This window comes from Pithys albifrons, chromosome 19, assembly GCF_047495875.1.
Source record: "Pithys albifrons albifrons isolate INPA30051 chromosome 19, PitAlb_v1, whole genome shotgun sequence".
Classification (NCBI taxonomy): Eukaryota; Metazoa; Chordata; class Aves; order Passeriformes; family Thamnophilidae; genus Pithys; species Pithys albifrons.
Genome location: NC_092476.1, coordinates 3,383,535 through 3,406,618, shown reverse-complemented (window position 1 = coordinate 3,406,618; position 23,084 = coordinate 3,383,535). Strand labels below are relative to the sequence as shown.

General features: G+C 57.6%; 1 protein-coding gene across 2 annotated transcripts in view; it reads right to left on the bottom strand.

Moving 5' to 3' along the window:
• SLC38A10 (solute carrier family 38 member 10) overlaps positions 1-16,257 on the bottom strand; it is a 29,592-nt gene extending 13,335 nt beyond the window's left edge. Inside the window, exons 1-10 of one of the 2 annotated variants that reach the window (XM_071573607.1) lie at positions 16,012-16,257; positions 15,059-15,176; positions 12,332-12,377; positions 11,107-11,200; positions 9,841-9,984; positions 8,932-9,056; positions 6,451-6,553; positions 5,596-5,778; positions 3,703-3,814; positions 3,418-3,524 (exon numbers count right to left, since the gene is read on the bottom strand). In XM_071573607.1, coding sequence (XP_071429708.1) covers positions 3,418-3,524; positions 3,703-3,814; positions 5,596-5,778; positions 6,451-6,553; positions 8,932-9,056; positions 9,841-9,984; positions 11,107-11,200; positions 12,332-12,377; positions 15,059-15,176; positions 16,012-16,110 — 1,131 coding nt within the window. In that variant the 5' untranslated portion in view covers positions 16,111-16,257. The remainder of the gene's footprint in view (positions 1-3,417; positions 3,525-3,702; positions 3,815-5,595; positions 5,779-6,450; positions 6,554-8,931; positions 9,057-9,840; positions 9,985-11,106; positions 11,201-12,331; positions 12,378-15,058; positions 15,177-16,011) is intronic. The other variant, XM_071573608.1, reaches the window with a different exon arrangement.
• Positions 16,258-23,084: the final 6,827 nt, after the last annotated feature.

The window sequence follows — 23,084 nt, the reverse complement described above, 5'->3', positions numbered from 1 at the left end:
GGAGGCTGTTCTGGCACCTTCCAGAAACAACAGTGGAGAGGAAGAGTGTTTCCACAAAGAGGATCTAATTCTGGTGTCACAGGAACCAGGAGCAACATGGGAGAGAAGGAAACTGTAGGAAACGGCTGAAAACATTAAATGCTTTAAAAGGATTTTTGTTGTTTCTTATCTTAGTGGGGAACCAGGGGCTCAAATGCCTGAGATTGAAGCCCCTTTGATTGTTCCACATTTGGAGTTCAGCTGTGAGCTCCCAGAGCAGCGGGTACGGGCACACGTGGCAGTCGGAGACAGGCTGGGCTGTCCCTGAGCCATCCCAGCTCCCCCCAGCAGCCCCCTCCTCCTCCTCCTCATCTACCCCCTTCCCAACTGAAGACCAGAATAAAGAGGTCCATGATTTGGCTTAATTCCATGGAGATGCTTATGACATGGAAAAGCAGGCGGTTTGTACCCAGGAGACCACCAAGGCAATTGAAGGAACGGGAATGAGGGCTGCAAGGACTCAAGGAACCAAACCAGGCAGAGGAGCCACAGACCCCCACAGCATCCAGAGATCCTGGAGCAAGGGGAAGGTCAGCACTGCAGGGCAGTTTGGAGCTGTGTTGGATCCCATGGGAAGGATCTCCCCCAGACCCAGAGATTCCACCAGGAGCACAGACTCTCCTCCAGAAGGCCCTGTCAGCATGGACACAAGAGGCCGTGGCAGCCACTGCGGCTGCAGGCTGTTCCCCCAGGCAGGTCAGCAGGGCCAGGCCCTTCTCCCGGGAGCCAGGGATGGGAATTCAGGAGAGGAAGTTTACACGGCCGTTTCCTCGGCCGGTCATGGTCCCTGGGCCGTCCTTCCTCCCAGAAGGTAAGTCCAGCTCTGCCCAGCAGAGCCATTAGCTCAGCCCTTCTCCTCCAGCCACGGGAAGCAAACACTGCATTTGTACAGCGTGACGACATCCATGGACACGGAGTGTTCCGAGGGACGGAGTCACGGCAAAGGAATGCAGAGCCCCGGTCACCGCTGGGTCCCTCCACAGACAGGCTGTGTTTAGGGGCTGTTCCCCTCAGTGTGTTGGTGAGGAAGGTGTGCTGGCCCCTGAGCTGCCAGGGGGGCACAGGGAATCTCTTTTCCACCTGCACAGGAGTGAGCCCGAGAGGTCACTTCCTGACCTCCGGCAGCTCCTCTTCCCCAACTGGGACAACAGCAACTCAGGCCTCCCCAGGAGGGGCCTCTCGGACACGCTTGTGTCAACACTGGGAAGGCAACACCTTCCTGTCGGCAGTTCCACACTCTGTTCACAGACCCCCACGTGCCCTTCAGCAACCTCAGCCAAACCCGGGGCCCCCGAGGGCAGCGGGACATGGACCTTTACAGGAACAGATGCTTAACCACAAGAAAGGGAATGCTCTCCCTGCTTCCCTCACAGGCTTTTGAACTGCTTTTTAACCGGCCTTTCCCACCCAATCCTTCCAACCAGGACACTTCCAGCCCAGCAGAACAGCAGCTCTGATAATTCACAGCTGGCTGGCAGAAGCTTTTTGCTGGCCAGCAAACAACCAGGACTGCCCTTACACCTCCTCCTGGAATTCTCTTCTCTGTTTAGTGTAACACTCCCATTTCATAGCCTGGGTTTGCACCACCTCCTGAAGGAACCTGCCCCTCCATGTCCCCACCCCGCAACCTCCCGACACTGGGCACTGCTGGGTGCCAGAGGTGGCCAGATAAAAGCAGCCAGTTCTCAGCACCACAAGAGCCAAGATAACCCAGACAAGTGTAAAAGCTGGCGTTGAGAAGGTCTGCTGCTCTGAAGAGAGCTCAAGATGATGGAGGGAAGGAGGGAGAACTGTTCATTGTTTGGACAGGGACAGGCAGGCAGGGACAGCTGTGCTCAGGGCTGGCTCCTCTCCCCCCAGCCACCACCTTCCTCGGGAGCAGACTTTGATGGAGTGGAGCACCTGATCAAAGAAAAGTAGGAATGAAGGAGGAGACCAAAGACAGAGCTCCAGGGGAAGAATAAATGAGTCTTTGCAAAGACCTGGAGGAAGAAGGAAAGGGTGGGCTCCAAACTGGGCTGTGGAGGCGGGGAGGTGCTGAGCAGGTGTGTCCTTGCTTAGAGCAGGAATGCAAACGTGACAGGCAATGGATCACTCAGGGAAAGCTGGACAGCCTCTTGAGAGGTAACCTGGGGCCTGATGCTTTAGATAAGCCCTTCCTCCTTTGTGGAGATTTCTGCAGGACAAACATCTCCCTCAGCCTCGTGACCAGTGTCTGGGGTCAGGCATTGTGAGGGCCCCAGTGTCCCACCCCAGGGCTGAGAGCTCAGCCTGTCCTGAGTGCAGCCTCAAGGCACTGCAGAGAAACAATCTGGCTCAGCCGGAATAGAAGGCAATTCTTGAAAGTGCTCTTTGTTTCCCTGAAAACCCAGGCTGGCATTCAGACTCCTGCTCAGGGTTTCACTCAAAGAACTTTGGAGCAAAGTGTCAGAATTCAGAGTGAAAGCTGGAAAGTTGGACTATTTCCTTGTGTCAGGGAAAGCACAGGGTAGAAAAAAACACACCCTGCTTAAAAACTTCACGTAGGTTTGCAAAGCCACAAGTCATTAAGCACAGAACAAGCCACCAGTTCTGTGGGCCCCACAAAAACGTGCTGCTCTCCCCTGCTGACTCCGCACTTTGCCCAAAACCTTGGGCAGCCCAGCACTGTCCTCACTGGGAATGCTGGGACAGAGGCCTGCGAAAAGGTGGTGGATTAAGTTATTGTTAGAAAAAAAAGAAACCAAAACCTGTTAATTTCAGCCCACAGTATTTGCAGGAGCAGAGAGATCAAGCCCAGCAAAAAGCCACTTTGTTTCAGTCCCCGAGGAGGCCAATTCAACTGGAGCAAAAGGAAAAGTTAAACTTCTAACAGCCTCTGAACAACTCCAATCCCTTAGAAAATCAATTCCTGAAGCAACACCTCTATGTGTGTGTTCCTCTTTATTATTACTTTGGTTGAAAGCACAAGGCTGAGGGTCGGCAGTGGGAACTGCACCGCGGAGAAGCCCTGTTTGTTTTACCCAGCCCGGGCAGGTCGGGATGTGAGGCTTTAAGGTTTTACAGCCTGCCTGGATTTCCTGTTCTGATGATCCAGAACCTGAATCCCACCAGGAGGAGGACTGGAAGCAGCATTTTATGCACCAAATCAATGTTTCACTTGCTGCTGGAGGAACACAAAGGGCTGGTGTTCCAAACCATGCACTGGGCCACCACCTCTGCCACTGCCTGTGCGCCCCAAGGACGGACCCCTGACCAGAACAGCTCCCACCTGTACTGGGCAGACTGGAGGGGGAGGCTGGAGGAGGTGCCAAGCAGATTCCCTGCTGCAGCCAAATGAAACACGTTCCCAGGCTCTGCAGAGGGCTTAGGAGGATGTCAAGCAGCATCAGCACTGACCTGTGAACAAAGCGCATTCTTGTGGATCTTCTTGTAAATAAGAGCCGGGCAGATGAAACAAATGAGGCTTCCCATGGTTGCACCTGTCAGGCCCAGGACTGTTTCCACTGGGAAAGAAAAGGAGAAGTCAGCAAAGGTCTCCTCCAGAAGTGCCAGAGCAGCAGCACAGGGTGGCTGTTGGAGCCCTGAGGCAGGATGGGCTGTGAGCCCAGTCACCCCCGCCAGGAAAGCAAAGAACAGGGATCAAAGAAAACAGCCAGGCCTTGTCCCCAGCTCCTCACTCACCATTTGGGATCATGATGCCTCCAACCATGGTTCCAAACACAACAGCCAACGTCAGGGCTTTGAACCGGAGCGGGGGCATGTAACCCCCGGCAGCAAAGGTGCCGTCCTTCTGCTGGGAGTGGGAGAAAGAGTTCAGCTCCTACATCACAGCCCCTCAGCACTTCCTCAGCAATTCCTCCAGTTCCTCAGCAATCCCCCAGCAGACCCCAGAGCTCTATCATCCCCACAGTCTGCTCTCCACAGAGGTGAATACTGGGGGCAGTCAGACATGGCTCAGCAGTTTTAAGGTGCATTTGAACCTCCAAAACAGAGCTGGGGGGACACAGGGCCAACGCTGCTGCTTCCAGCCCGGCCCAAACATGACCCCCCACAGCTGGGCCCCATTCTCTGTGCAGGGACTTGGAGAGAAGCCCAAGGCCAAGAGCAGGAGGAGGGAGCACAGTCACAGGGGTAAGACCTCTGGGTTTGCTAGGCAGAGGTGTCCCCCAACACCTGGGGGAGCAGGGCCATTCCCACCATACTACACCACAGAAACAGCTCCTCCAGCTGGGAGGATGGGTGCTGCTGGAGGATGGGTGCTGCTGGAGGAATTCCAGATGCCCTCTGCTTCCCGCCCCATCCCCACACTCCAAGTGGGAGGTGTGGAAGGCAGAGACCCCAGCGTGCCCTGCAGACTCGTCGGGTCCTGGCTCTGCTGCTGCACAGATGGAGAGGAAGGCAAAGTGACACCTTCAAGCCCAAAGAGCCATGAGCTGAGCCCAGGCGAGATCCGAAGCATCCCCAAGTGTTTCCAGCACTTCCTCCCCTGCACCCGCTGGCTCTCACCAACTGTCTGCCCCCATCCTCGGGCCCTCCCGACGTGAGAAAAGAGCTGGGGGCTTCTCACAGGCAGAAGTGGCAGGATTTGGAGCTATAAATTGCTCAAGTTTTATTTCCTGCCCTAAGAGGTTTCTATTTATGCGGATACACAAAGGCCTCAGAACATTCCCACAATCTCTTACTGTATTTGCTGAATCCCATCGGCGCGTTCTGCGCCGCACAATGCACAGAGGAGAACACGCCACCGTCACAAGGGACTTACAGTCTCCAGCAGACAGACCAGCTACAGTCACAAAAGCTGGCTGAGGAGCTGGCCCTGGGAAAGGTGGAATGTGTGGGAGAGGGCTGTATCCCACATCCCACCGCCCGCCTCCACGCTGGGCTGGCACCGCAGCCTGGGAGGCGCTGGAGGAAGGGGACACCCAAACCCCGAGGGGACAGGGCTGCTGCAAAGGTGTTGGGTGAGAATAATGGGGCAGGAATGAGTAGGCACACATGGAAGCAACATGAAATGAGGCGGGGCTGGGCTCCGAGGCCGGGAACAGGAGCTGGAGCTCAATGCAAAGTGAGTTGGCCAGCAAAAGGACGGCAGCTGGAGCAGCAGGAAATGAGGAGGCTCTGCTGTTTCCAAAAGCACATTTCTCCCTCTTTCTGAGGGGGAGAACCACCTCAGCTCTGAGCTGTGTAACACGTCTGTGCCAGAGCTGGAATCCCCAGCAGAGCAGGGAGCAGCAGCCATGGGATATGTGCTTCAGAGCGGGAACTCCAGCCTTTCTGCCCATGGAATTCCTCTGCGGAGAGGACACGAACCTCCAAGTCCCAGGGATTAACCACTCTGCAGGGCAGGATTTAAAAATGGCCACAGGCTCCTGCAGCACTGTCACCACACCCAGGGCACTGAGGATTTCATGGGAGTTGGGGGTTTGCCCCCTTGGATACCAAGTATCTGCCACATGTCATTGTCACCGGAGTCTCATGGAACCGAGACAGGTTTGGGATCCAAACCTGGTCACAAAAAACCCTTCAAAAAGCAAGTTTCACACTAAGGCATCCCTGGCCATGCAGGGATCTTACCTGCTGCTCAAAGAGCAGGGTGTTCAGTGCCTGTCTGCAGGGCAGGATCATCATCGGGAACCCCACTGCCACGGACATCATGAATCCCACTCGGATCATCTCCGTCACCAGGTTGGATGGGAAGTTCATCAGGACGTTCCCAGCAATGGCTTCGGTGTAACTCACGTAGCCAAAGAAGCCCACCTGGGGAGGGCAGAGGGTGAGCTGGACTCCACAGCACTTCACACGTGCTCCTTATGGAAGGGGGAGGACAGTGATGTCCCGTTGGAGCAACCAGGTGGAAGTGTGGAGTCACCTCCATGGGAAACCTGCCAGCAGCCCCAGCACTCCAAAAGCTGGCACAGGTGGCCCATGAATAGTGGGAGCTCCCCAAAAGCAAGTTTCTCACGAAACATGGGGGGGTTTCCTGGAGGACACACTCTCCTTGCTGCCAGGCCCATGGATTGTCCCTCTCTGATGGACAGCACCCTGGTGCATGGGCCAAAGCTCTCCCCAGGAATTATTAACCCAGTTTTATTAACTGCTGGCTTATGAGGCATAACTTCCTTCAAAACAGGCTAAAAAACACTCTCCCAAACTATGGGCAGCATCCCCCGCTCCAGGTTGGGCCTGGGAAGAGCTGGGCCTCCACTCTGCTTCCACCCAAGGAAAACGTGCCACGCTGGAAATCTGGACCCTCCCAAATTCCCCTGCGCCGTTGGGTTCATCACCTCCCAGATAACTCTGCTTTCACCACGATGACTTATCTGTCAGAATAAATACAGATAAGCAGAAACCAGCCCCAGCTGTAGATAAATCCTTGTCCCTCTGGCCTCTCCAGATTTCTGGCAAAGGAAGAGAAGGGGAAGTTCCTACCGTGATGTAAAAGGTGGTGACCACGTTTAGGGAAGAAGCAAATATGGAGCTCATGATTTTGACTGATGGCTCATCCAAACTGTCATAGGTAGGCAACACCTGACTGTAGAAAAGGGTAAATTACTTAAGGAAACCTGCAGAAAAAGAGTGAAACCCCCTGTTTCCAGCCTGTTCTCTGCCTCAGCCCAGCAGCAACGAATCCCTGACACCTTCCCCCTCTGGAGCATAAACACCCGCTGCAATTCCACAATTTATACTGCTAATGCCAAGAGATTTCAGAACACTCATAACTTTTAAGTGTTGCAAAAATATTCCTGCTCTCCCCACCCCACCACGTGGAGCGAAACGTGTGATGTAAACACTGGGGTTCAGGAAGGGCTGCAAAGTGAATGACCGTTTGTTCCCGGGAACGTGGGTGGCTCCGGGCCAGCCCCAGCGCCGCAGATTATTGTTCTTGGAGCTCTCCGTGCTGATAATTAAAGCAACACAGTGTTTACAGAGGAAAAGTGGGAAGGAGGTTGGAGCATCCCACTGTCTAAAGGAAAAGTTAAACAAACAAAACCAAACGCAGCGCCTGTCCTACTTCAGCTCCGGGATTTGGGGTATTTACAGCGTTGGAAAGGAATGTCCTTTTTGACATTAGGTGCATATTTTAGCAACTCATTAACCTCTTGTTACTTTAATTCAAGTGGCTTCGTGTTACTGAGGGACCTCTGGGGAGAAGGGTGGGGAGCCTGCAGGGAGATGGGAAGGGGTATCCCCTGCTCCAGTGGGCAGGAAGCCATTCCCAGAAAGCGTGTCAGGCTGAGGACAAGCTGAAGGATCCTCAGCCCTTAATCCTGAATGTCAAAAGGATCTGCACAAAGCCGAGCATGTCGGCTCCGGGACCCCCCAGGGCTGCAGGGAGCAAGGATGGCTTTCCTGGAGTCTCCCTGTTGGGCTTCCTCCCTGGGAGCAGGGAGAACAGTTTCCTGGGAGTCTCTCCATTCAGGATTCCTCCCTGCCCTCAGCACAGCCATTACATTAACTATGTCCCGAACTTCTGCCCCCGAGGGGAAGGGTCCAGCCAAACATCCAGGCTTGGGAAGCAAAAAAGAGGGAAGTAGGGAGGCTCTGCAGTGTGTGGGATGGTTCAAAAGGTGATTCAGAGGTTAGCCAAATTAAACCTACATAGCTGAGAATATATAGAGAGATAAAATATATATAAAGAGAAGTAGAATATATAGAGACAAAGAGAGAACATATAAAGAAATAAAAAAACCCCATATAATGTATATAGAAATATTGCCTGGGCTGAGGACAGCATATTTTCCTGATACTTAGAAAAAAATACCCAGCTTTAGGTTGGGTTTGCCACATAAGTGCTGCCATGGAGCCCATATTTAGGTCCATACACACTGGTCCAGACTAAACCATTTCCCTGCATTTCCAACTCCCAGAAAAATTCTGCTGGGTACTACTGCTTGGATACCACAGGGAAAAAATAAAAGGGATTTGTTAACTAGGTAAAGCTGTAAGAGAACACAATTCCCTTCACCAGTTGTGATGGAGACATTAAACAGCAAGCCTGGAGCTGGGGTAGGATCCAAGCTGCCAAGAGAACCAGTAAGTGGAAAATGATGATATGGATCTTGGAGTGGGTGTAAACACAGCAGCCTGAGCAAATTTTATCTGTCACATTCATTTACTGTTGGCATGAGACCTGTTTGCTGGAACTACAGGGGGGAAGCCCAGCTCTGCTAGGCTTCCAAAGGAGGATGGTCCTTCCAAAGAAGGGCTGGATTTACACTGTTTGGAGCTGTCACAGCTCTGGCCAGGCACGTAGTGCTCATGTGCCATTTCAGTGCAGCAGGGAATGCTGCAGGAAACATGGAATAGCCTGGTCTGCCCTCACCTTCTTCCACTTGTCAGCACAAGCCCTCGTTAAAAACAGGGAACTGGAAACAGCCTGGTCTGGCCTCACCTTCTTCCAAGCGCCACTAAAACCAGGCAACTGGGAATGCAGGAACAACCATCCAAAGCCAACAGCTGTGCCATCTTCTGAGTGCTCTCCAAGAAATTTGGAGCAGCAGAGCTGCCTCCAGTGTTCACTCCCCATGGAGGGGCCCTGTGGCCATGGGGTGACACCGCCCCACTGCCTTTCCTGGTGCCACATTGTTCCCATAAAGAACCAGGGGAAATTCATCTCTCCTGCAGCTGCACCAGAAGCTCCCTGTGTCACAGTGAGGGGTTGTTTGTCCCACACGGTCTCGTGTTGCTCAGGTACAATAACTCCCAGGTGAAATGTAACTCCCTCCCCGTCTCAGTAACAAAAGGGTCACGACTGAATGAGAGTCTGAACTTCAGCGGGCTGTAAAATACCCTGATGAAAATAAAACACCAAACCAGATGGTATCTATCCCTTGCAGATCCTCCTGACCCTCTGCCCTCACAGAAACACTGTGGGAACAACTGCCAGGGCTGGGAATGGCAGGTACTTACGACTGACAGGCAAAGGACATTCCAAAGATGGGGATGCAGCGGAAAATGCCCTCCCAGCGCGTGTAACTCACTCGCTGCAGCCACTGCCCACTGAAGAGCCCGTGCTTGAAAGAGGACAGCACAACCTGCAGCCAGGGGAGACAGCAGGGCTCAGCATCCAGCCCCAGACAGCTCCATGGCAGCAGGAATACCAGCTCTGCCAGGAGCAGCTGACACTGCCCACCACAGCCCCACCTCTGTGGGGGAAATTGCCCAACTCCCCATCCCACCCACCAAGCTCCAGGGACCACCAAGGATCCCAGGGAGGATTTTAAAGGATCTGTGACATTCCCCCTCCTTGCTTGATGCCATCAGACATCACAGCACACATCAGGGTGGGACAATTTCCACTGACACATTTAACTGTGAGAATTACTGTTCAAAGCAGCTTCCTTTGCACGTTTTTAAATGAATGAGACAGGGCTGGGGCTCCACGAGTGAACCACAGGAGCATTTGTGAGTGAAACTGGTCATTAAACAGCAAAAGACAGTTTTCACCTCTGAGGAAATGGGGCTTGGCTGAGCCAAACAAGCCAGTTTGGGCATCATTCTATTCCCCCTACGGCATCAAAATGGTCAAGAGCCTGTCCAGCTCAAGGAGGAAATAAAAATATGTATTTTCTAGAAATCTCTAAGAACAGGTGCATGTCAAGTGCCAAATTATAGAGTTTATGGAACTGAAGAAACAGAAGTGCTGGTGTCTAACAAACAAACCAGTTCAGGAGCACAGGCACCCAGATCCCTCGTTATTCCCAGCACTAATTATCAGGAAGGACATTTTAAACTCAAGGCCTGTCCCAGCAGGTTGTCCCAGCAGGAACACAGGGGTCAAAACAAGAGGAAAACAGGATTCTCAGTGTCCATACCCACCACGAACATGAAGACAGTGTAGAAGATGAGAGCCATGGCACTGAAGGACTGGATGGAGGCCATCATGTTCCTCTGGAGGCTCAGGGGAAGGACAATGCACAGGGAGACAGCAAAGAGCAGGACGATCCGGAAACTGCCCGACATCTGGAAAAGGGACCTGCATAAAGACCTGGAGCAGGAAGTGCACTCAAAACATCCACCAAACCCTGACACAGTTCATTCTTCCAGAGTGAGGAATGACTTTAAAATGTGAAATTCTGTGTCTGTAGGTGTTTAAAGATCTGATGCTGGGAAGTCAACATTCCCTTGGGCTCCGTCTGTGATGAGCTGAGACAGGCACTGGGTGCCACTGTTGCTCTGCAGTGTGTGACAGGTCTGAGGTGGAAGAATTTGGGGGAGGTTTGGGGGGTTAAATGCTAATTCAGCACAAGCTATTAAGGTATTTTCATGCAATTAAATAAAAACCAAACTTACTTGGGGAGACAAGAGATTGAAGTCTTGAAAACCCCGATCCAGAAAATTAATCAAAGCCTCACACTGGTATTTATTAAAGCAGCACACTCGGAAATGCTTGGAAATATTTAATACCTAATTTGGCTGTGGCCTCAACGCATCTTTTTTAACTTCACAGTCCCTTAATCTGAGCTTAGGAGCATCAGGCAGCACAGATAACAGCTCCACCAAAAATCCTTGTGCTTCCCAAATGTCCTTTTGCTTCCCTGCACGGCTCTTGTGCAGGCTCCGAGCCGTGCCCACAAGGAGCACCTCTTGCTTCCAAACATCCTGAGCCAGCCCCAGGCTCATCACACGGCTGAGGAGGCAGGAACACAATGGCTTTGGCCACCAAAACAGCCAGGGACAGGACAAACCCCCCTCCTGAACTAGAGGGGGGAGAGCTCAGGCAGAGGAATTGTCTGTCACTACCCACTGGGGCAGGAATTAAGGCAGGAAGCATCATCTCCCCCAGGGATCTGCTCCAGAATTAATAAGGGACCAAGTTAAAAAGAATTCCTTTGATGAAAATGCCTTATTAGAGTTTTACAGCTGATTGTTCACCATATGTCTGGGCTTCCAGGACTTCCCAAAGCTGAAGGTTCCATGCTCCAGGCACCCCTCAAAGCTCTCCATGAGGGCACCCCAGAGACACCCCCTGGGACCCCAGTGGGGCACTGGGCCCAGTCCAAGACAGGAGCTGTGCTGTATCCAAGGAACAGCTCAGTGCAAGATCTGGGAGCACTGTGGGCACTGCAGGTGGGATTTATTCACCTGGAATCCGAGCAGTCGTGCAAAGAAGTTGGAGCCCAAATCACCAATGACGACGTAGAAAGCGATGCAAGTGCCCAACATCAGCCCAATCATGCTGCAAACACAAACAGGGAGGGGTTAGGAGGACCATCCTTCCATCCTCAGCCTTGGGAAGGGCAGACAACCCTCCTGCACTCAATCCCAGTAAAACCACCATCAGAGAACCTCCATCCACACCAAACAGCTCGGAGATGTAACTCAGCTAATGAACCATGCACTGGTTTAACTGCTGTTTGGAGCCATGGGCAAAAAAAAAATCAACTCCAAAAAACAATCTTGGAGATGGCAAGAATTCCTTCAATTCCTGGAAAAACCTCTAAAAGAATCAGCAGGAGGCTCTTAGAGCCCACACTGCACAGCAGGGCCCTGCCATGAGAGTCTGGATATCCAGTGGGCTCTCCAGTGTCTCTCCACACAATGGACCACACTTTAATGAAAAGATTGTCCATGAACTGCTTCTCCTCCCACTCCTGGACCACTTTCCTTCCCAGTTCCAATTATAGAACATCCCTGTAGCAATTACAGCCACTGCTTGCAGGGACAAGTAACATCTGAGGGATATTCTGTGTATTTTTAGTGCTGTGCAGCAGTTTGCAGCTGGGCTGAGGGAAGGAGCCACTGCCACTGCCTGGCCTGGGCTCAAGATGCCTGGAAAAGAATCCCTGGTGGAAAAAGCAGGGCTGTGAGGATGTCCCATCACCTGAGATCTGCAAGGAGCTTCCACTGCACTGGGCTCATGGGAGGCAGCAGAGTCTGCCCCAAAATGGGGACAGGATTCCCCCTGAAGGCACCTCACTGTGAGGGCAGTGCAGAGGGCAGAGCAGACCCCTGGATCCAAGGAACCAAACACTCTCCTTCCCACTCATTCATGGCACTCCCAGCAGGGATGTCACCCCTGGAGAACAGCTACAAGTGACATGACTGGGATTTCACAGCAGAGCAGGAGACGAGCTCATCCCCACCTTCTGTGCTCCCACTGCCTGGAGCACCTTCCCACTCCTGCTTCCACTCGGGAATGGGCAGGATACACTGCAGGTCACACCATGAGCTGCACTTTGGGGACCTCACTTAAGCTCCTGTTAAATTCCAGGAGGCAGGAGGGGAAGGAAGGAGGACAAGGCTCAGAGCAGGAGTTTTCTCCAAAGGAACCCAAACTGTTCACACTTTAAATAAGCAGCAGATTTACCTTGTTTCCACCAGCATTTTTCCTGCTTTTCCATAGGCATGAAATGCTGGCATAAAAGGAGAAAAAATGTAGAAGTTAGTCAAAGAAAGGCTGAGAACAGAGCACACAGGCCAGTTCAAAGTTACACACCAACAGGGCCCCACTGCTGGCATTTTGGGGCTGTTTGCCTCACCCTCCCACTTTCCTTTTCAGCCATTCCCTCTGGAAACTGAAAACCACATAAGACAGGAACAAAGATGAGGAGAAGCCAGAAAGCAGGTTCTTTTTTTTCTATTTAAAACCAGAAATGGTGTGAAGCAGCAGCCACACATGGCAGCCATTAAAGGCAATGGGAGAGAAAATATTCCTGTACAAGATTCTGTGTGGCAAAAGTTGAAGTGGTGCAGAATTCCAATCCAACTCCCCTTTTTATTTTTATCTTCCCCCTCGAACTGGGCCGCCTGACATCGCTGGCTGGGAGAGCTGAGCTGGTGCCCAGAACGTTCAATCCCATTCCCAGAATACCCAGTGCTCCCAACCCACACCAAAGGGCCGCTGCCAAGGCTTTGCTTTTTCCCCCCTCCCACCCTTGGGCTGGAGCAGAAAATGCTCAGTAGTCCTTAAATCATTGGGTTTTCTCTTAAAAAGACAATGCCAAGAAAACTCCACTTCTATTTTTAGATCTCACTGGGCAGAATGGGAATGGAGAGCTCCAAACCCAGACCACAGTGCCCAGACCTGCCAGCCGAGGTCCTGCACAGACCCACCACCCCAGAGTCCTCTCTGCCTTCCCTCAAGGCACAGCCCAGCATTCCTGGAACCCACCAGCAAACAAACTCAGATCCCTTCTGGAAGCTTCTTCTGCTATTTTAAATATTAACTTCAACTCTTGATTTCCTTGGACTCTGCTTGAGCTAAAAATTCAGGAAACGAGATGTTCTCCCACAGAATGAGCAAAAGGCACCGCAGGGACCCACGGCCCAGGGCAGGGATGTGGGGGAGCCCCTGAAATAGCTGCTGGCTTGGTGACAGAGCGGTGGGACAGCTGCCACCAGGCACAGTGCCCGGGCACCGGGAACGGCAGCTCCGGCCTCCTCTGGGGATTCACAGCCAGGAGGGAAAAGACAACAGCCCTGGGGGGGTCAGTCCCACAGACAAAGGGTCTGTGAGGAGGGAGGGGAATGAGTAAGAGGGAAATATCCCTCCTGGAGGTGGGTCAGGAACAGACTGAGCTCTGTGAGGGTCCTGTCGACTGGCACACACAGCCAGGTGCCCCTGGACATGGCACAGACACTGGTGATGCTGGAACCAACTCACCTTCTCGACTGCCCGGAACTGATGTGACAACAACCCCCCAAATGCTACACCTGCCCACGCACCTGCCCGAGGCCCTTCCCCTCCCTGCAGCAGGGATGGCCCAACCCCAGTGCTGGCACTCCCAGTGTCCCTCTCAGTGTCCCTCCTGAGGCAGTGCCCGCCCCAAGGGAATGTGCACAACTCTCCTCCCTGCCTTGGCACTGCCAAATCCTCCCACGGCACCGGCCATGGTGCTGCCAGGAGTGCCTGCAGATGTCCCTGGGCACAGTCTGTGGGGACAAAGGGGGCCTGTGTGGAGCTGCCTGATCCTGCAGCATTGGGATGCGGCGTGGGAGCTGTCCCTGCCCACGGATGCTCTGCCAGGGCACTGGGAGCGGGCACAGGCGCTGCTGCCAGCCCCCTCATGCCAGGAGGAAGCTGGGAAGCATTACTGGCCCTCTGTGTATTGCAGCCCCTTGGCTCCAGAGCATGCAGAGGATCCCTTTTCCCGGGACACGCTCCAAGGTGGAGGGGACTCTGTACTCTGGGAAGCAGCACACAAAGGCGTGTTGTGGGGCCGGGGGGCGGCACCGGCAGCTGGGAAGGGGCTCCGGGGGCTCTCCCTTCCCTCTGGCATCACAGCAGCTCCCCAGACCACAGGGCTGCTCCAGCTTTCCTGTTTCCAGCAGGCAGGATGTGCCTCCTGGAGCAGCACCTCGGACACTCGGAGGGAGGAGCAAACCCACCTGTCAGCGCCCTCATATCAGGGCAGCACCAGCCAGATCCCTCTTCCCACAGGAAAATAAGGGAAAACTAGGAAAAGGTGACTTTTCCTGCTGTTTCACATGCCAAGGGAGAGGACTGGAACCCCACCACCTCCTCCTGCCCCTCAGGGCAGTCAGAATTCCCGGAGAGGCCACAAGCAGAGGCCAATCCCGGCGCCAGCACCAAGCTCTGAGGGCGGCCAGGCTCTGCCAAAACCCACCCGGGGACCTTCCAGATGTTTTTGTTTTCTCAGCCCCTTGGAAGCTTGTGCTGTTTCCTCTCTGCTGAACCACAAAGAGGCTCCCAGCTCGGCTCCAGGCAGCCCAGCTCCGTGCCAGGCTCCCGGCTGGCAGCACCCGCTGTCCCGGCAGCGCCGGGCGGGGAACTCGTGCCCAGACCCACAATTAATTCATCCCAGAGCCACAGTTCATCCCAGCTGCCTCCTGGGAGCTGGGGTTTGGCTCAGGCACTGCTGCACCTCCTCCCCTGCCCCGAGGAGCCAGAACAGCTCAGCACCATTAGCTGGGCTGTCGGGAGCAGGATTCAGTCCCGAGGGAGAGGCCCAGGAAACTGGGAGCTGCAGCAGGAAACCACGGGCTGTTCCAACAGCACCAGAGTGAAAACAGCAATGCAGAGGCCAAGGTCAGGCTGGAGGTGCAACAAGCAGCAGGGAGGGCTGGGTCTCACCGAGGCCGGGGTAGGTCCTGCGCTTGCTCAGGTTGGCCGATTTCACCAGGAACATGCAGGACTGGTGGGTCATCCACGAGCAGAAGATGAGCAGCACAGCTCCCAGGATGATCCCACACTGCAACGGAGCACAGGGGAGAGAGACCAGGGGGGTGAGGGGTTGGGCCCTCCCTCAGCACCCTCGGGCTCCCCCCGTGTCACTCCAGCCTCGCTTTTCCTTGTTCCACAGAGTTCCCTCCCTGCCCTACCAGCTGGGAGGAGGGCACGGGCTCCCAGGCACCCAAGGACACAGGGAACACTCATTTGTTTCCCACAGCTCTCAGCTGCACCAGTTTAAGCTCCCAGGAGCAAACTGGGAGCAGAACTTCCCCCTTGGCTCATCCCCAGCTCCCCAGGGAGCACAAACAGAGCCCGAGGTGCCACGTCTGCTGGGGCAAACCCCTCACCCAGCTCCTCTCCTGCCTCCCCTGTTCACAGGGGGTGGGAACCACAGAGGAGCTGACTTGGAACAGGCACAAATCCCCATCCCAGCTGCCCTTTCCCAGCTGTTTTGGGCAGATGTGGCCGTGGGGATGGGGCAGTTCCTGGGGAGGGGCTCTGGGGGCACAGCAGGGGGCTGCAAATGCCTCCAGGTCGACTCCTGTTTATCACATGGACAAATCCTTCTATTTAATTTCTCCCTTCTCCTCCCAAGAGGGGCAGAAACGATCAGTTGGAGACCTCAGGGCAGGGAAACACCCGGAGTTTGGTGCAGGAATGACAAGCTGGAGATCTCCCCACAAAGAGAATCGCATTGTTTGGTCCAAGAGAGGTCTGGCCTGGGCCTTTGGCGTTCCCTTTGCTGAATTCCCTGTGCCGAGCACTGAGTCGCCCACAGGTTCGGACCGGGGGGCCGCTCTGGCCTCTGCCCGCCCTGCCCCGGGGACCCGGCACGGAACGGGGAGGGCGCTCACCTGTCGGAAGCAGAAGGGCACGGTGAGCACGCTCACGCCCACGATGCTGTTCACCACGTTCATGATCAGGCCCCAGTTGGAACCCGCCGCCGCCGCCATGGCCCGGGAGGGGGGCCCGGTTTGTGGCCGCTGCCCGCGCCCCCCGGCCGGCTCGGAGCCCCTCGGTGCCCCCCGAGCCCCTTCAGCCGCCCGTGCCCGCCATGGCCCCGTCGGGTCCGCCCCGACCCGGCACCGGCCACAGCGGCACTTCCGCCTTCCGCCGCCGCTACCGGAAGCCACGTGGCCGGCGTGGGGCCGCTCCGGCCGCCCTGGAGGACTGGAGGACCGTTCTCGCTGGTGCTGGGAGGGCAAAGGGGGTCGGGGGCACCCCCAGAGCTGAGCGGGGCCGGGCCGTGCGGGAGCGCGCAAAGACACGCGGGGTGCACGGAAAGGCACAAAGGGGCTGCTCGCAGGGCGTTACCTGCACGTGTGTGCACCCACACACCTGACCACCCACTTTGCAGCCGCACTGACACCCAGGCAGGGGTCCCCGGGGTGCTGGGGGGTCCCGAGCGACCCCTCGAGGGCAGCGCATCACCGCGGGGACCCCTCCCGGGGGCACATCTGGGCACGCACCCAGCTGTGCACACACAGCACATCCCTCCCCATCCCACCGTAGTGATGCCCAACCCCACGCCGTGGCCGTGCCCCCTGGAATCCTGCGGGAAAAGGCAGGAACCCCGCGGGCAGCAGCGCTGGGGGGCTCGGGCAGGGCCGTGCCCCGCCGGGGGCAGCGCAGCACACGCCGCCGGCCCCGCCGAGCCGAGCACGCGGCGCTCGTATAATTTGCAGCAATTGCGACGGGAAACCGCAGGAATTCGCTCTACAAAGGTTTGCAGGAAGGTGAACAGGCAGCCTAATTCCCTCCAGGTGTGGCGTGGGATCAGCAGCTCCGGCTGCGCGTTCCCGGCTCCTGCGCCAGAGCACTGGCCGTGACTGTGTCCATGTCCATGCCCATGTGTGTCCCCGGGGCAGGACGAGGGACCCCTTCGGGGGTGTCGCCAAGCTGGTCTGGGGGAGCCCCCGCCGTGTTCTACCCCAGCACTGCCAGCAAAAGGACTCCGGTGGCTCCAGTGTGTGAGCGGAATCCTGGGAAGCATCCAGAGCCAGCTGGGAATCCCCTGGGATGGGGATGCCAGGGGAGCAGCCCCTGCTCTGCCACCTTCGCTCTGTGCCTATCCCGAGGGTTTGGAGTTTCTGCAGCTCCATCCCGAGGCCAAATCCTGCCCCAGCAGGAGCCGGGCCTTGTCCCTGCACTGCCGGGGCAGCACCAGGACAGTTTCCTATCACAGACCTGTGGAGAGCAAGAGAGGATTCCCTGGAAAGTCTCAACCCCCTGCATGGCCAGGTACCCACACAAGGAGCTGCCAGCTGCGATGGGGACCCTTGATGCTGCTGTGCCAGCACAGGACACTGGGAGCTGGCTGAAAACTCTGTGAGATTTGGTAGCCCGTGGCAAGATTCCCACCACAGGATGTGCCCAAAAGCCTGGGCATCTCAGAGCCCTTCCCAGTCCTGCCCCATGGCCCAGATTCCTCCCGCCTGGATTTGGAGCCCCAGAGGATGCCAGAGCCATGATTACTGTAATTAGAAATGGGGGCTCAGGGCCAGCTGATCCCGCGGGGATTCCGCGCTGTTTCATGGAAGTACAAATCCCTCGGGAGCTCCAGGGGCCGCTGCTGTGCCCGACACTGCCCCGCAGGGATGTGACACCTCCACACGTGTGAGCGCACACCCCTCCCCGCCGAGCTGAGCCAGATTCCCAGCTCCCACGGGCACAGCTGGCCCAGGAAAAGGGCTGGGTCCGTCTCTACTCAATGGATGCAGGCACAGGAGCTCCCACCCCCATCACACCCTTGCTCATGGAGATTTTTCTTCCGGAATTCACCTCGGTGGCAGCTCTGGCATGGGGGGGGGCTTCCATGAACCTCCCATGGCACAGGGATGCTCTTCCCTGGAACCACAAACTCCCTGGGAGTATCTTTGCCCTCCCTTCCTGGGAGACGCAGCACAGGGTCCAGGGGGAATGGGGAGGAATGCAACCTCCTCTCCAGACCTGGGGCAGAGCCCCCCATGCCATGGTGCCCCTGAGGGTCTGCACCCACACACCACCCCGTGCCCCCCTTCCCAATGGGGACCAGCACCCACCATCCAGGGCCACCCCACTCCCAACACCTGGCAGATCCCAGGAACCACCCAGCACGGATTGAAAAACATAAATTAAAACAAACTGCGGTTTTATACTGCAAATAAGGGCAGTTTGATGGGTTTTATTGCCGAACAACCATTAATGAAGTGCAGTTTCAGGCACCTTAATTGCTCGGGGACCAAAGTTCAGCCCGTGTCTCCAGCATGGGCCAGGAGCTGCCGCGTGTCCCGTGAGGGCCTGGCAGGCTGGGAATGGGATTGGGAATCAATTTATGGGCGTGATGGGGAGGATGGAGGTAAAGGGGTTGATCCATGCCAGCGGTGGGGTGGTTAAAGCAGCGTGGCATACCCAGCACAGCCCCTCCAGGAGGCAGGAGAGAGGCCGTGGTGACCCCCATATGGTGTTATCCCAGTGTCAGCCGTGGGGCCACAGTGGGTGCTCATCATGGGGTGGGGTTTGGAGGTGGGGGACCCCAGGCCATGGGGAACGGTGGTGCTGCCGTGGGCACAGGGGGGACCGTGCTGGGGCGATGCAGGGCCACGATTGCGGGGGGGCTGGGAAACGCCCCTCACAACACAGGCGCGGGGGGCACATGCGTGGGTGTGGAAGGCACAGAGGGGTTGGTGCGTGTGGGCACGGCAGCACCGAGGGATACACAGGGATAGACACGCGAACGCGCGGCCACGCACATGCAGGACATGCATCACGCGAGCCCCGGCACCACGGACACGTTCCCCACCAACCCATGCGCGGCTCAGGCATCGAGATGCTGTAAGCCATGCCTGGTTGTACCGAGCCTTACCGTGCCGTAGCGGTCCGGTCCGCCTGCGAACGGACACGCTCCCCACACGCACGTACCCACGCGTGGCAACGATCCCGAGCCGTACGGCGCCGTACCGGGCCTGACCGAGCCCTACCGTGCCTTATCGGGCCGTACGAAGCCATACCGAGCCTTACCGATCCGTACCGAGCCGTGCGCGGCCCCCGCCCGCCCGTCCATTCATTCCCCGCCCGCGCCGTGGGAACGAGCCGCGCGCGCCCCGCCGTGGCCCCGCCCCCTCCGCGGGATGAATGGACAGGCCACGCCCCGAGCCTTATACGGGCACGACGCGGCTCCGCCCCATCCCCTTCGCTCCACCAATCAGAGCGGCGCGCCGGGCCCCCCGCTGGGCGCCGGCCTTTGTTTGTGGAGAGCGCCGCGCCCAATGGGAGCGCGGGACGGGGAGGGCTGGGCCAATGGGAGCGCGGGATGGGGCGCACTGGTCCAATGGGGGCGCGGGGCGGGGCTTCGGGCCCGGCCCGGCCCGGCCACGTGCGCGCGGAGCGTCCGCAGGGAGCGGCACAGCGAGAGCACAGCGAGGGCACAGCGAGAGCACCGCGGGGGCACCGCGGGAACCGGCCCGGCCCGGCCCCCCCAGCACGGCCACGGGCACCGGGCTGTGTCCCCAGAGCCGCCCCGTGTCCCCACGCCGTGCCCCGTCCCCAGCAGCACCAAGGACACCAGCCCGCCCATGTGCCAGCGCCAGCTTGGCCGCTTCCTGCCCCTGCAGAACAATTCGCTGTGGCCCCACCCCAGACGGGTCCGTCAGGGGCTGTCCCGTGTGTGTTGTGGGTCAGGGCTGGCTCTCAGAAGTGGAGGTGGCAGCAAGGGTTGTCCTGTGCTTGGGTGCCTGTGATGCCAGTCACTCATCAGAGCCAGGACTGGGGGGCAGTGGCATCGCACTGGGGGGCTCTGGGCAGCAAATCCCAACTGCTGCAGCCCCCCAGGCAGGTGTTGGGCCACACAAGGACCCCAGGGCAGGGGTACAGCCACGTGCTGGGACACGGCTGTGCTGAGCACCCACTGCACAGAGGGGACAGCACAGGGCAGGAGCCTCCTGACGGGGCCAGGGAAGGGCCAGCAGAAATCCCAGCCCACCCCTGGGTTGTGTCTGAGATCTTCTGTGCCCTCCTTGGCCCTGAGAAATTTCCTGCTTCCCAGACAGCCCCAGTGCCAGGCTGGCTACCTGTGCCTCAGGGCCACCCACTGCCAGACACACTCACAGCAAAACTGGGGCCTTCAGTCACTCCCAGGCCATGGGACGAGCCCTTTGCTGGAAAGGGGAAGGTCACGGCTGTTTTTTCTGTCACAGGCAGCTCCCAGCTCCGTGTTTGCTCATTTCTGTCCCCTCCAGCAGCTCCAGGCCACCACCCTGGCACAGCTCAGCATCACAGCAGCCACAGCACTGCCATTCCCAGCTGGGAGCCTCGGTGGTGACTGCTGATGGCCAGGACAGGGCCGCTACCTCTGCTCATGGTTCTCTCCTCATACCCCTCCCCATGTCCCCCACCAGCAGCCCATAGCTCCAGATCCATCACCCCATCGAGGCCTGCCCATGGTACTGCCCACACCGGGGCAGGGGCACGGCCGCGGTGCCAGGACACTGGGGAAGCCCCGGTGCATCTCCCCGGGCTCGGCGAGAGAACAAAGGAGGGCAGTGCGGCGCCGCCGGGTGCGCTGCAGCGCGGCTAATCCGGCCCGGCACACCCCGCACGGCCCCCCGAGCACCGGCAGCGCCGCGCGTGTGCCGGGGCCGCTCGGCCCGAGGCTCGGAGACCCCCGAGAGGCCGGGCAGGGGCTCCCCCCGGCTGCCCCCACAGCCCTGTCGGTGCCCTCGGCCCGTGACCGTCCCACCCCACCGCGGCGTGGTGGCCGCCGCTCGCCCCGGCCGCTGCCACGGAGGAAACGTCGGTCTTACATTAACGACTTTTGTCACCAGAGTCATTAACATAATAGGGCTTCCACATCAAAATTGAATATTAATGCTCCGCCGGCTGCGGAGGGAGGCGGATAATTGCTCTAATACATTTTCCAGTCGGATTTTCGCAGCGCAGCAGCAATTGCATTTGCAAACCCGATTATTCCCACGGCCGGTACAATGGGACGGTTAATGGGAGTTAAGTTCCTGCCTTTTCCTTGCCCTTCTGAATGGCTGTGGCTCCGTGCCCCCCAGTGTCCCCCAGTGCCCCCCAGCCCAGGGGAGCACTGGGCAAGGCTGAGGTCCCTGAGTGGGAGTGGAGGGGACAGTGACAGTGGTGCTGAGACACCTCGTCCCTCTGCACAGGCAAACACGACCCTTGGACGCAGACGGCCTTGAGATGTGTAGGGAGTGCCTTGGCCAGCTGGAAAACTGCCTGTCCTGGGAGCCAACCCTGCTGCTCTGTGCCATGCTGTGCCATTCTGTGCAGTGCAGAGCCCTGGGATGAGCCGTGGAGGACAGCAGTGGGGTCACAACAGCCAGGGGGTACCACCACAGCAGTGCCAGGGGTCCAGGGAGAGCCAGCGGTTGCTCCAGCTCCCACCCAAGGAGTGTTGGGGGCTCCTCCAGCCTCCTCTTTTCCAAAGGCATTTGGCAGCCCCCAGGAGGAAGCAGCTCGGGAGAACAGCTGAGGAGTGGGGACACTGCTGGGGCTGCAGCCTCCTCACTGCAGGGATAGGCCTTGCCCTCGGCCACCGTCACCTGCCCTCAAGGTCCCCTCTTGCCCCCCAGGATGTGACACTGTGCTCAGGGAGCTCCGTAGTGGCACAGGCACAGCTGGGGGTGAGGGGGGACAGGCACCGTGTGTGTGGCAGCGGGAGCAGCAGCGGCAGCAGCGGACAAAGGCAGCTGCAGGGCTGGGGGGTGGATGGGGGGGTCCTCATTAAATTGACTTTAATTGCACTCATTTGGGCTCGCTTCATTGATCAGCCTCAGCACAGCAGTTGTACCCCCGAGGCGGAGGGGCTGCTCGTGGGACGGGAGGGGGGGGGGGGGGGGCTGCCCATGGGGGATGTTCACCCACAGCAGGGGGTCTGGCTGCCCCTGGGGAGGGGCTGATCAGGGGGAGTGTACCCACAGAAATGGGTCTGCCCACAGTCAGAGGGGGGGCTGTGCCCATGGAGGGGGGCTGCCCACCGAGGGAAGGGCTGCCCACAAGGGATGCCAACTCACAGGAGGGTGATCTGCCTCGGGAGAGGGGTCTGCCCACAGCAGGAAGTTTGTCCAGGAGGGACGTGTTCCCACCGTGGATCTGCCCACTGTTCCCAGGGACACAGGCTTGGTGTTCCACAACCTCCTGACTCAGCCCTTTCCCACCCAGCACTGGGGGTTCCCCTGCCCCTTCCCACTCCTGCCTGCGGCACTGAGGGAAAGAAGAGTCTCACAGCCGACTTGGTTTCGGCTTTTTTTTTTTGTTTTTTTAGTCAAGAAACTTCCCCAGCGCTCCCGGCCCGCAGGCAGCCAAACAGTGCGTGTCCCTGCGCTGGGATCCGCACGGCGCTCCCCTCTGGCACCCACTCCATGCGCTGGGATAATCCATAACGGCTTTTTCCCGGCCTTTCCCACATGCAGAGGGATCCCTCCAGCCTTCACATGGTGGCTGTGGAGCAGGATAAGGACGTTGTGCTGGTGCAATCCCATGTCCTTCCGTGCGTCCCTCCGTGCTGCAGCTGCGTGTCCCGCTGCACCAGCGCCTGTGCCAGGCCGTGCCTCGCGCTGCAGCCGCCTGTTCCCGGCTGTCCTTGGCCGGCTGTCCCTGTCCGTCTGTCCCCGTGCTGTGTCCGTGTGTCCCAGCCCTGTCCCCGCGGGCCCCCTCCTAACTGGATTGCCGGCCCGCGTAATGAATCGCCCGCCGTAATCTAATCGTGGTCACGAGTGATTGGGATTTATTTCAGTCTTTTCAATCAATTACAGCCTTTTATTGCAAAAAAGGAAAAAGGAAACACCCGCAGTGCCCCGACAGGGGCCCCGGTGGCACCCACTGCCAAGGCCCCACTCCCAGTACTGGCCTCGGTGCCGGACACTGCTCCTGCTCCTGCTCCCACTCCTGTTCCCACAACCTGGTCCCCAGTGCCTCACCCTGTCTG